The 12634-nt window shown below is 46.4% G+C and overlaps 2 protein-coding genes across 11 annotated transcripts in view; one reads left to right on the top strand and one right to left on the bottom strand.

The window, feature by feature from the left end:
* Positions 1-3430, top strand: part of TBC1D7 (TBC1 domain family member 7) — a 46755-nt gene extending 43325 nt beyond the window's left edge. The window contains exons 7-8 of the mRNA XM_077269908.1: positions 708-837; positions 2980-3430. Coding sequence (XP_077126023.1) covers positions 708-837; positions 2980-3066 — 217 coding nt within the window. The 3' untranslated portion in view covers positions 3067-3430. The remainder of the gene's footprint in view (positions 1-707; positions 838-2979) is intronic.
* An 8066-nt stretch (positions 3431-11496) lies between these two features.
* The window catches only part of PHACTR1 (phosphatase and actin regulator 1), a 495254-nt gene continuing 494116 nt past the window's right edge, over positions 11497-12634 (bottom strand). For all 10 annotated transcript variants that reach the window (XM_077269898.1, XM_077269903.1, XM_077269904.1 and 7 more), the window contains one exon: positions 11497-12615. In XM_077269898.1, coding sequence (XP_077126013.1) covers positions 12600-12615 — 16 coding nt within the window. In that variant the 3' untranslated portion in view covers positions 11497-12599. The remainder of the gene's footprint in view (positions 12616-12634) is intronic.

Genomic DNA, 12634 nt, shown 5'->3' with positions numbered 1-12634 from the left:
GTGTTGATGATGATGCCTGTAAAGTGCCGTGGAAATGAATGATGTCATATAAGTGAGAAGAATAAATAGGGTTTGTGGGATCGCTCATGACTTTACATCATTGTCTATTTACATGATGCCATATAATAGATTTGATGAAATGACAAGCTGAAGGGCAGGTTTACATTGGGCAATGACCGGGAAGAAATGGACACCGTGGCCTTTTTTGACACTGCTGAGATTGTGTGCAGATGAAAGTAGCAGTGTACACTAATAGGTGATGTGCACACGTTCAGGAAAGTGTGCAGAGTTTTCCTGAGCAAATTCGGACTACTTTTGCAGGAAATCCGCACACGTATTCGCGCTTTTGTGATTTTTTTTTTTTGCATTTTTTTTGCGTTTTTTTTCTGGAGGTTCTCAATGCAATATTATAGCAGCAGATCCACGAAAAATCCGCAAAATTAATGAACATGCTGCGTTTTTTTTCCGCGATGCGTTTTTATCGCGGAAAAAACGCAACATGTGCCCAAAAATTGTGGAATGCATTAAAAATGATGGGATGCTTATGCAGCTGAAAACCACCATAAAAACGCGAAAAATCCGGAACGTGAGCACACAGCCTAAATCTGGGGAGAAGGTTTTGCAATTTAGCAGCTTGTATATTTGTTGTTTTCTCTATTTCTATGCATATGTCTGACAAATCCTCAAGTGCTGTGCTCCACCTGCAGGGTATGGGACAAACTGGTGAGTGGATCCTGCAAGATTCTTCTGTTTGTTGCTGTAGAAATCCTTCTGACCTTCAAGATGAAAGTGATGGCCCTTAATAATGCTGACAGTATTAATGAATTTCTGGAAAAGGTAACATTGTTTGGTTTTCATTTTGTTGTCTTCCTGTACACATGTTTAATACAGTGTTGTCCTGATAAATTCTAGTCCCTGCCAATTAATCCAGCTGATAGAGGGGTCTGTTATACCAGGGGCGACGTGTTGCACGCCGAGTGCATTACGTGCATGTTGTTGTTTGCGGGATAATGGTGTGCTAAGACATCGGGGTCATAGAGGTGCTATTGCCTCTTGGCATCAGTATAGCCCTTCTAGTGTCCTTTTATTCAAACATGAGGAAAAGATAAATGGATTAAAGCAGATCAAATTTCATCAGTGTGGCGGATCAGAGACCAAACTATTGAACAAAAGAAATTTGTAAAGATTTTCCTACCCATTACAATGTTAGTACAGATAAACCACAGATGGCATCTGTGTCTTGTCTGTGATTCTCATATACTTAGTCTTGATCTGCAACTAAGATTAACCCCTTAACAACCACCAATATGCCTTTTAATGGCAGCAGTTAAGGGTACTTAAACCACAACGCCGCTGTTTAACAGTGCTGAGGAATAAGGGTATAGCGCCCCCCAGAGTCTGAATTTCTCCGGGTCTGAGCTACACGGGGGTAGCCGAGACTGCAGAGAACCTGATTCAGTTCGGTTTATACCGACCGCGGTGTTGCGATCGTAGTTATTAACGGTATAACGGCGACCCAAAAAAACCTCTGATATTTCCATTTAATTTCTATTTCTCTCTCCTCTGATGTGATCGCACGAAATAAGACCATAATAATAAAAAAAATACACATATTTGATATCGCCAATTTCATAATCGCCCGATCTATCAGTATATAAAAAGAATAAATCAGATCGGTAAATGACGTAACGAGAAGAAAAAAAAAATCAAAATGCCAGTTTCATTTTTTTGGTCGTCGCAACATTGCAATAAAATTCAATAACGGGAGATCAAAACATCGTATCTACACCAAAATGGTATCAATAAAAACATCAGCTTGGCATGCAAAAAATAAGCCACTGAAATAAAAGAGAGCCTATACACATTTGGTGTACACAAACTCGTAATGACCTGCAGAATCATAATGGCAGGTCAGTTTTAGCATTTAGTGAACATGAGGGGGTGGGGGAGGGATTGTGGAATTTCACTTTTTTTTTGCAAATTCACAGCACCTTGAATTTTTTTGCCCTCCTTTTCCAGTACATTATATGGCAAAAGCAATGGTGTCGTTCAAAAGTACAACTTGTCCCGCAAAAAACAAGCTCTCACATGGCCATATTGATGGAAAAATAAAAAAGTTATGGCTCTGGGAAGAAAGAAAGCAAATAAAGAGAACTCAAAGGGAAAAACCCAAGATGGTAATGGGTTAAAGAAGATGAAGCCCTGGGAGGCACTTTCAGATGTTATAATCCTACACAGCTCTGCAGTGTGATCACAAGAGCGACCATTACACATCACACTGGTGGTCTTGCACTCGTAACTCCTTCTTTCATGTAAAATAATCTCTGGAGACAGATTCTCATGTAGATCAGTGTCCGGCCCATAGATCTTAACTTCTTTAGAAATAAGAAACTTATTTAGAAAATCAGAAAACAAACGGGCAGCGCTCCAAAAATTAAAGTGAAAAACCGGGGCCTTACCGATCCATTAGCAGCAATTTCTCTGCCTTGCTCTAGCAAAGAAAGACAGAGAAATCTGCCGAAACGTTGCTGCTAACAGATCAGTAAAGCCACGGTTTTCCCTTTAATTTTTGGAGTGCTGCCTTTTTTTTTTTCTTCTCTGAGTTTCTATTTTGGAGGTTTAAACATCACCTTTAACAGGTTTTCTTTGCACCTGTTTTTGGTTTTTTTGGTAGTGCTGCCAAATTTTCTTTAATTCTTAACTTATTTACATATAAGAAAAATGTGGATTTCTGTGCAATAGGAAATCATAAATGTAAAGGTAATTTCATTGCATTCAGCTTTCTATGAACCACATGCCCATTTAAAAGGCTTAGTAGAGTTGATCCTACTAATAGATTCCCTGTAATCTGTACATTAAATTAATTGGTGTACTGAAAAAAAGAAATCGAAACACCAAAAATGGTTATTTGAAAAAGGTGAGGCAAAAATGAAAATTGGCTGCATCCTTATTGTGGCTTCTTTGTGGTTTTTCTTCCAGATTCCTGAGGACAACACAGACCCAATAATCAACAAAGCAATCGATTTATGGCACAAACACTGTGGAATACCCGCTCATTCCGTGTGATGCTGCATTGGCGCTGTAAATGGAGTCAATCTCTTCTCTTCTGTACTTTTATTTATCTAGAAATTTGTTTTGTGGATTATTTTGGATACATGGACTTTTCACTTCATCTGCTATTTCATTGCATTTATTTATATGTAGCATCAGACGATATTTAGGTTCATGAGACTGAAACAGGTCGGCGATGCAGAGCACTACAAATGCCCATCACAATACAAAGCCTATCACGCTGAAAGGGGAAAAAGGCTCCGAGATACAAACATGCTGCAGATTGTGAAATCGGAGGAAGAAACTGCAGATTTTCAATGCTGATTTTGCATGAAAATGTTGTAATATATTTGCATAAAAATGATCTGGTACTTGTGGATTTATGCTTTTGTTCATATCTCTTTATAACTGGAGCCACCATATGTGGGATCTGTCATGGTGGATCCCCGCATTATTCAAAGGAACTGCTGATCTATAGCTGGATCCATCAGTTTGTGCTTATGAAACAAAGAATGGTAGTGTATGTGCTGTTACATACAACATTAATGCTGTCTAATCTGATGCTGCTCATGTGTGAACAGAGCCTTAACTGTGTATAAGATGAACCTTTTATTTCCCCTACAGTCGCCAAATACTGTACACAGTTACATTTCCATTTAAAATATAGGACAACGTAGTTTAAATATGTACTGGAAGTTTATTTAAAGTGCATGTTCTGTTATACGCGGTGTCTCCAGTATGCTTCATGTTTATTTACAATGTGAGCCTTATGGCCCATATACACAGGCCGTTATCAGGCCAGTAATTAATGCCAATTGACTATATTCAGTTCATTTGGCGCTCATTCACACAGGCTGGCGAGCATTGAGGACAGAACGATTGTTAACCCATCTTCACACAATGCAGCCAGGGTCTGTAATCTTGGGAGAGATGGTGGTTGAAGGGGTTTGGAAGGGTTGTCATCTCTTGGGTGCACTACATGTTTGTGTGATTGGCACCTTATACACGCCTTTTCTGTCTGCATAATGCTAAGTTACCACTGCCCTCATGGATGGTAGGTGGGGGAGTGGTTGTTCACCAATATTTTGGACCGGTGCTGCCTCCACCTTATAGCACTCAGGCTTGTCTCCATTCTGCTGTATATTGGTATGCTGATGTACCAGGTATTGGTAAGTATGGTCTATATTTCTCCTACGCCTCATTGGGGGACACAGGACCATGGGTGTTATGCTGCTGCCACTAGGAGGACACTAAGTAAACACCAAAAGAATAGCTCCTCCCCTGCAGTATACACCCTCCTGCTGGCTCTCAGTGAACCAGTTCTTGCTTAGTGTCTGTAGGAGGCACTTGGGTCTGTTTAAGACCCCACCGTTTTTATTTTAATTTGTTGTTCTATTTTTTTCCTTTAACGGAGCGAATGGGGGCGACGGATCCTTTCTAGGCTCCGATCTCCCCCAAACCATCAACAGGCAAGTACATGGAGCGTTCCTCCCTTATCCTTTCCTGCAACGTTGGATGCCAGCCCTGAGCTCACCTTACGGGCGACGGTTCCTTCGCGTTCCGATCTAACCCCTCCATAGCAGGCGACCACATGGAGTAGCCCTCCATCTACCTCTCCTGGAGCCAGGTGCATAGCCGGACATGATATATATATATATATATATATATATATAGCGTCCGTGCAGCCCCCCTCTGCAAAACCACTGATATATATAGCGGATGACGCATGGCGGCAGAACCTCTCCACCCCCTCCCCGACTATGGCGACGGTGGATTGAGCACCGGCCCACCGCATCTACCGTGAGTACACTGCGGGGGCCGAGGCGCTGGGGGGTCCTGGTCCCCGGGGTATGGGAGGTCCGCACCTTAAGCCTGTGTCCGTGGGTGGTCCTTAGTGCGGCAACCCCACGAAGGAGTGCAGCTAATGATGCTGCAGGCCGCAACCTCAGAGAAAAAAAAAAGTTCCCTCAATACAGGCTGGAGTTTTGGCCACGCCCACCGGCAGTTAGCCCCGCCCACTTTTTCTGGCACTGCTTGTTCTCTGTGGTGAGCTCCCACTTCCTGGTATCGGCGGCCATCTTGGGACACCCACAGTCCCGATGCTGCAGCACTGCTCCAGCGTTTCCTATCACAGCCCTCAGGACTAGCGTTTTTCTCTGCCTATACTGCGCACCTGCCCTGGGGACTCAAGACACAGGACCTGGGTAAGCTGCAGACACATAGCTTAACCCTTCCCCTGCTAGTAAGCGCTTTCCTCCAGGCTTTACTATGTCTCAACCAAAGCCTCACAAAAAGTCTGGGAAAACCCACACTGTATTTTTCGCTGCTTGTACCTCTTGTAAGGTATCATTACCCCAGGGTCACAATACTGCATTATGTACAGCTTGTGAACCGGTGACGGCTCAGGAACCACCTTTTGCTGATACTGAACCCAGTGAGCCTAGTCCCCCTGAGTGGGCTACCTCCCTTACCCGGTCTATGGCATCCCTGGCAAAAGCGTTACTCGTTCCGAGACACTTCCTCTAACCAGGGCACTAATACGGACGACGCTTCCGATGGTCAGAACCCCTCGTACTCCAGGGGTCGTACCTTGCCAAGGAGTTCTCACTCCTCCAGGAAAAGGACTCATGCCATATACCCAGACCATCAACGGTTTTCGGGTTCTGAGAGCTCCATTTCTCGCTCCCCTTCCATTGGGGCTAGTAGGGAACCTGTTTCAGAGGACGATTCTAATACGTCCCTAGATCAGGAATTTCATCACGATCAGGAGACTCTCGACTCTCTAACTGAGTCAGTGAATAAGGCTTTGAGACTTGAGGAGGAACCCTTATCTAAAACGGATCATGCCGTGTCCTTTAGGAGGACCAAACGAGCTCACAGAGTGAGAGTGTTGAATCTCACAGGATCCGTCCAGATAAACGATTCACAGGGCAGAAGCCCATGGTGTCCAAATATCCCTTTGCCCAGGATCTAAGAAAAGATTGGTCACAATCTCCCCCAGTAGATCCTCCGGTATCGCGCCTGGCTACCAAATCTGTTTATCCTCCTCGGAGGGCGCCTCTATCAAAAATCCAACCAATCGTCAGATCGACAATATGGTGCATTCAGCCTTTGAAGCCTCAGCAGCCGCACTCTTTTCATCTTTTGCCGCTACGTGGGTGGCTAAGGCTATGACCCACTGGGCTGAGGTCTTGTCTTCAGCAGTACTGGATACCAATCTTCCCCCCCCGAGATAGCAGACCTCGCTACTCAGATAGCCAGACCTGGAGATTTTGTAGTGACCATGTCCCTGGATGCCGCTGACTGCGCTTCTCAAGCAGCAGCAAATGCCATCACCATCCGGAGGTCCTTATGGCTCAGGGACTGGCATGCGGATTCTACTTCCTAAAAGTCATTGACTTCTCTCCCATATCAACGCGGTCGCCTTTTTGGCAAAAAGCTCGACCAGTTAATTTCCGACGCCACTGGAGGGAAGAGTAAATTTCTTTCACAACAGAGACCCTCTCGGCCCTTTCGGAACCTGCAACCACAGGCTCTTTCCCGATTTTTTTTCGCTACAACTCAAACTGGTCCTCTACTTCCACATGTTCCGGACGGGCACAACGTGGAGACAGAGGTTCACAGGCCTCTTTTAAGCCTTCCCCTTCATGGAGAGGCAGGCCAAGGCAGCCGGGATCCAGAGGCGCCAGAACGGGCAGACCTTCCACACAATGACTCCCTGCGGTATCCGGGGGACACCCTCAAAGTAGGCGGCCGCCTGCTTTCCTTCAGTGCCGCGTGGCTTTCGGTCGTTCACGACGAGTGGGTCCGCGATCTAGTGTCCTCCGGATACAAGATAGAGCTCTTATCTCATCCTCCAAACCGTTTTTTCCTGTCTTCTCCTCCCAGGGCAAAAGCATCAGAGTTCTTCAAAGCTATAAGCTCTCTGAGAAAAGACGGAGTTATTCCGGGTCCCTCAAAGCGAAAGGTTTCAAGGTTTTTTATTCAAACCTCTTCATTGTTCCAAAGAAGGACGGTACAGTACGGCCCATACTGGACCTAAAACTGCTGAACAGGTTCGTCAGGGTACGGCGGTTCCGGATGGAATCGCTTCGTTCTGTCATCGCCTCCATGGAAAAAGGCGAGTTCCTGGCGTCTATAGACATCCAGGACGCATACCTCCACATTCCTATTTTACCTTCTCACCAAAGGTTTCTTCGCTTCGCAGTTCAGGAAGATCACTTCCAATTCGTTGCTCTGCCTTTCGGCCTCGCCACCGCTACCAGGGTATTCATGGCAGCTGCCGTGGCCATACTCCACACCCGAGGAGTGGTTGCGCTCCCATATTTAGAAGATATCCTCATCAATGCCCCTCTTTCCACTCCTGCAAGGAAGCCGTGGCCATCACAATAGATACCCTTTCTCGCCTGGGTTGGAAGATAAACTTCAAAAAATCTTCCCCAGTACCGGCTCAGCGAATTTCCTTTCTAGGAAAGATACTCGACTCGTCCCGGGGGTTGGTTCTTCTTCCCCCGGAAAAGATCTCAGTCTTACAGCGATAAACTCAGATGCTTTATCAGCCTCGCTCTCACTCTCTGCGCTTCAGTATGAGAGTCCTCAGCAGGATGGTAGCAGCTATGGAGGCGGTTCCATTTGCCCAACTACACCTCTGTCCTCTACAGCATGCCCTCCTGGCTGTTTGGGACAGGAACCCGTTCTCCCTAGACCGTCGGTTCCTCCTTCCCCAGGGAGTCAGACAGTATCTCAGGTGGTGGACATTGAAATCCTCCCTGAATCAAGGGAAGTCTTCCAGTACACTGGCTGGTTGTGACGACAGACGCCAGTCTTCTAGGCTGGGGAGCGGTGTTCCTTCATTACACTGCTCAGGGCCGCTGGTCCCCCCAGGAATCACGCCTTCCAATCAACATCTTGGAAATCCGGGCGATCAGGCTGGCACTTCTCCAGTTCCATCCCTTCCTAGCATGTCGCCCAATCAGGATTCAGTCCGACAACGCCACTGCAGTGGCATACATCAACCGCCAAGGGGGAACCCGCAGCAGGGCAGCCATGACAGAGGTAGGCCACATCCTCCGATGGGCCGAGGAAAACCGCTCAATGATCTCTGCGGTTCACATCCCGGGAGTGGACAATTGGGAGGCAGACCCTCAGTCGGCTATGCCTCGACTCCGGGGAGTGGTCTCTCCATCCGGAGATCTTCCACCAGATCTGCTGTCGTTCGTGAACCCCAGACGTGGATCTGATGGCCTCACGGCTGAATTCCAAGGTTCCCGACTTCATGGCTCGGTCCCACGATCCGGCAGCTATTGGGGCAGATGCTCTTGTACTCCCGTGGCATCATTTTCGGCTTCCATACATATTTCCCCCGCTTCCTCTCCTACCGAGAGTCATCAAGAAAATCAGAGCGGAGAGGGTACCGGTAATCCTGATTGCGCCAGATTGGCCGCGCCGGGCGTGGTACGCGGAACTAGTTCAACTAGTTGCCGACGTTCCCTGGCGATTACCGAATCGCACAGATCTGCTATATCAAGGCCCCTTTTACCACCAGAACTCAGAGGCCCTGTGTTTGACGGCATGGCCGTTGAGTCCTGGGTCCTAACCCAGGCAGGTTTCTCTCCAGAAGTCATAGCTACCATGATCAACGCTAGAAAGCCTATGTCTATGCGTATCTATCATCGCACTTGGAAGACCTTCTTTTCATGGTGTAGCGACCGAGGACGTTCTCTACATTTTTCCATCCCTTCCATTCTCGAGTTCTTACAAACGGGTTTGGACTTGGGTCTCGCCCGTAGTTCTCTCAAGGGGCAGATCTCAGCCCTGTCTGTTCTCTTCCAACGCAGGATTGCCAACAGATTACAGGTCAAGATGTTTATTCAGGGAGTCTCCCATCGGGCGCCCCCCTATAGGATGCCGTTGGAACCATGAGATCTTAATCTGGTCCTCGGAGTTTTGCAACAGGCTCCTTTCGAACCTCTACAGGAGGCTTCCCTGTCTCTCCTTTCATGGAAAGTTGCTTTTCTAGTTGCGGTCACCTCTATCAGACGAGTCTCCGAGCTGGCGGCTCTGTCCTCTCAAGTTCCGTTCCTGAATTTTCATCAGGATAAGGTGGTTTTGAGGACATCCCCGTCTTTTCTACCGAAAGTTGTATCCTCTTTTCATCTCAATGAGGAGATTCTTACCCTCACTCTGTCCGGCACCAGTCCATAGCATCGAGAAGGCCCTTCACACACTGGATTTAGTGAGAGCTCTTAGATACATCTTGCGGACAGCGTCTTTCCGCAAGTCAAATGCCCTATTCGTGCTCCCGGAAGGACCGAGGAAAGGGTTTCCCGCTTCCAAGGCAACAATAGCCAAATGGATCCGTTTAGCTATTCAGGAGTCCTACCGAGTCAGAGGTCTTCCTGTCCCAGCAGGGATTAAGGCTCACTCCACTCGGTCAGTGGGTGCGTCTTGGGCCATCCGGCACCAAGCTTCGGCAGCACAAGTTTGTAAGGCTGCGACTTGGTCCAGCCTGCACATCTTTACAAAACATTACCATATTCACTCTCAGGCCTCGGCAGATGAATTTTGCAGGCGGCTGTGCCGCATCTGTAACGTGTGGGTGCAAGTAGCAATTGCAGTTGTTTTCCCACCCAGGGACTGCTTTAGGACGTCCCATGGTCCTGTGTCCCCCAATGAGGCATAGGAGAAAAGGATATTTTTGTGTACTCACCGTAAAATCCTTTTCTCCGAGCCAATCATTGGCGGACACAGCACCCACCCTGTTAGCCTATTGGTTTTGGTTTTTGTTGAGTTAACTTGGTTTTTGACATAGTTCATCCTTGTTAAATATTAAACTCCTACTGCTTTGTTACCGAACTGGTTCACAGAGAGCCAGCAGGAGGGTGTATAGTGCAGGGAAGGAGCTATTCTTTCTGTGTTTACTTAGTGTCCTAGTGGCAGCAGCATAACACCCATGGTCCTGTGTCCCCCCAATGATTGGCTCGGAGAAAAGGATTTTATGGTGAGTACACAAAAATCTCCTTTTTTCTATTATGTGAATGTTAATACACTTGTTCTATATACAGTACATGTCAGCAAAACATCGACTATTTCCACATGGGGCGATATGCTGCCAAAAACTAAAATTTTTTCACCCCCTTAAAAATCAACTCACTCGGTAAGCAAACATTTTCCTTGTTCGTCAGGCGATTCCCAGCATGTGTACCAGTCGATAATTGGAATTTCACTTTCCCATGATGCTAATTATTAACTTGTGTAAAATGGCCATAACAAACGCATCTGTCTACCATAGGCTCCCAGAGTAGATGTATATACCACACAGATTTTTTTTTTTCCTGTATGCTTTTGTATGGAGCAGTGCAGTTCATGGAGAAAACAAAAATGTATATCATGACAGAAGTATTTCTGGTCCCTATGTGATGATAAACTATATATATGAATCTTCTCCGCTCCCCCGCTCTATACCATGGTGCCTGTGGATTGGACAAAATCTTCAGGGTGACAGGTTCCCTTTAAAGTTCTTGTGTACGAAGTCAGTTTCCCTAAGGCTCAGGCTACTTTCACACTAGCGTTAACTGCAATACGTCGCAAATGCGTCGTTTTGCCGAAAATACGCATCCAGCAAAAGTTCCTGCTGGATACGTTTTTCCGTCATAGACTAACATTAGCGACGCATTTGCGACGCATTGCCAAACGTCGCGTCCGTTTTGCGACGCTTGGGCGTGTGTCAGCGGACCGTCGGGAGAAAAAAACCTTACATGTAACGTTTTTTGCTCCTGACGGTCCGCTTTTTCCGACCGCGCATGCGCGGCCGGAACTCCGCCCCCACCTCCCCGCACTTCCCCGCACCTCACAATGGGGCAGCGGATGCGTTGGAAAAATACATCCGCTGCCCCCTTTGTGCGGCGGAGACCACGCTAGCGTCGGGAACGTCGGCCCGACGCACAGCGACGGGTCTTTCCCGACGCTAGTGTGAAAGTAGCCTAAGTGCACACGTTGCGGATTCCAATGCGGAATTTTCCGCAGCGGATTTGCTAAATCCGCAGTGAAAAACCACTGCGGTTTTCACTGCGGATTTATTGCGGTTTCCTCTGCAGGTTTTCACCTGCAGATTTCTATTGGCCCAGGTGGAAACCCGCAGCGGAATCCGCAAAAAGAATTGACATGCTGCGGAAAATAAACCGCTGCGTTTCCGCGCAGTTTTTTCTGCAGCATGTGCACTGCGGATTTTGTTTCCCATAGGTTTACATTGTACTGTAAACTCATGGGAAACTGCTGCTGATCCGCAGCTGCAGAAACGCTGCGGATCCGCAGCAAAATCCGCAGCGTGTGCACATACCCTAAATCAGAAGGGTTGTACTCAATCAACATGAATCGAATGGGATAAACCACAATAGTTTCTATACGCTCATAAAGTTTCCCAGACAGAGTAATGTGAACAAAAAGTAGATTTTGAAAAATATTCTTGTTTTATTTCTTCATTTCATTTACAAGAAAACTCCATGTTAATATGAACAGGCTCAATTAATGGAGGCTTGTCACCTGGCATAATGGCCGAGTCTTTCTTGACCAACCGTTCCTACTCTATACAGAACAGGCACAATATAATGACAACACGTTCCCAAAGACAAACACAATCAATATCTGCCTTCAGGAAAATAAGTTCTGGGATGGACTATGACAGTAGGACTGGTCAAGTCTGCACCCGCTGGTACAAGACTAGAAAAAAAGAAAAATGAGTGGCCCATTCAACTGAAGAGCGGAACGCTGACAGGCAATGAAACCCATTGTGCGACTTCTACATGGATGCAGGGAGGGCCACATGGGATCCAAACAAATGAAGCGTGTCTTTCTTGGAATGGGTTGACATTTCTGTAAGCTTTTATTTACTGACCCTGATTATTCTCTTAATGCGGTAATATAATGATGCAAATTAGCTCTCTCGCGTAATGAAAAAAAAATGATGGTTTTGGTGCCAAAGCTACATGATGCTGGTCGCTCCAACCCTGTTGTGTCTACAGTTAGATATTTCTGAACGCGCACTCACATCCAGTCACAACAGGCTCAGAAATCAACAACCAGACTCCAGCAAGGAAGATGCGACAGTTCACAAAGGAAAGTAGTGCAAGTCTCTCTTTGTTGCTTATCAAGCCCACATTGATTTGGCTGAAATGCGTGAAGCTGGGCTGGCATACGTTTCACAGGTCTTCATACTCCACTCATGCCCCAGATCTTCCATATGAGCCACCGCTAACACAGACGCAAGATGCTGACACCCGAAGACTTGAGGAAGAACGACTTCTGCTCGGTATGTACATACAGGACAGACCCAGACATTGCCGACATTTTGCATTGCACAACACTTCACATTTTTTAAGGTTTAGTGAAGATGGAAATCATCTATGAAGATTATGCAAATGCAATTTTCTTCTTTTGGAAAAACAAGGCAGTTCCAAAGATTTACATTTAAGTATAAGACAAAAGAAAGTATCCCAGCACTTGTGGTTCCCTTTTTGAAAACGGTGAAGTATTCAAGTAGAACTTTAATGCTAGGGTCTGTGAAACCTGCGAAAGAGATGGAGAA

The sequence above is a fragment of the Ranitomeya variabilis genome, chromosome 6, assembly GCF_051348905.1.
Source record: "Ranitomeya variabilis isolate aRanVar5 chromosome 6, aRanVar5.hap1, whole genome shotgun sequence".
NCBI classification, from domain to species: domain Eukaryota; kingdom Metazoa; phylum Chordata; class Amphibia; order Anura; family Dendrobatidae; genus Ranitomeya; species Ranitomeya variabilis.
This window is presented reverse-complemented; position numbering and strand designations above follow the sequence as displayed.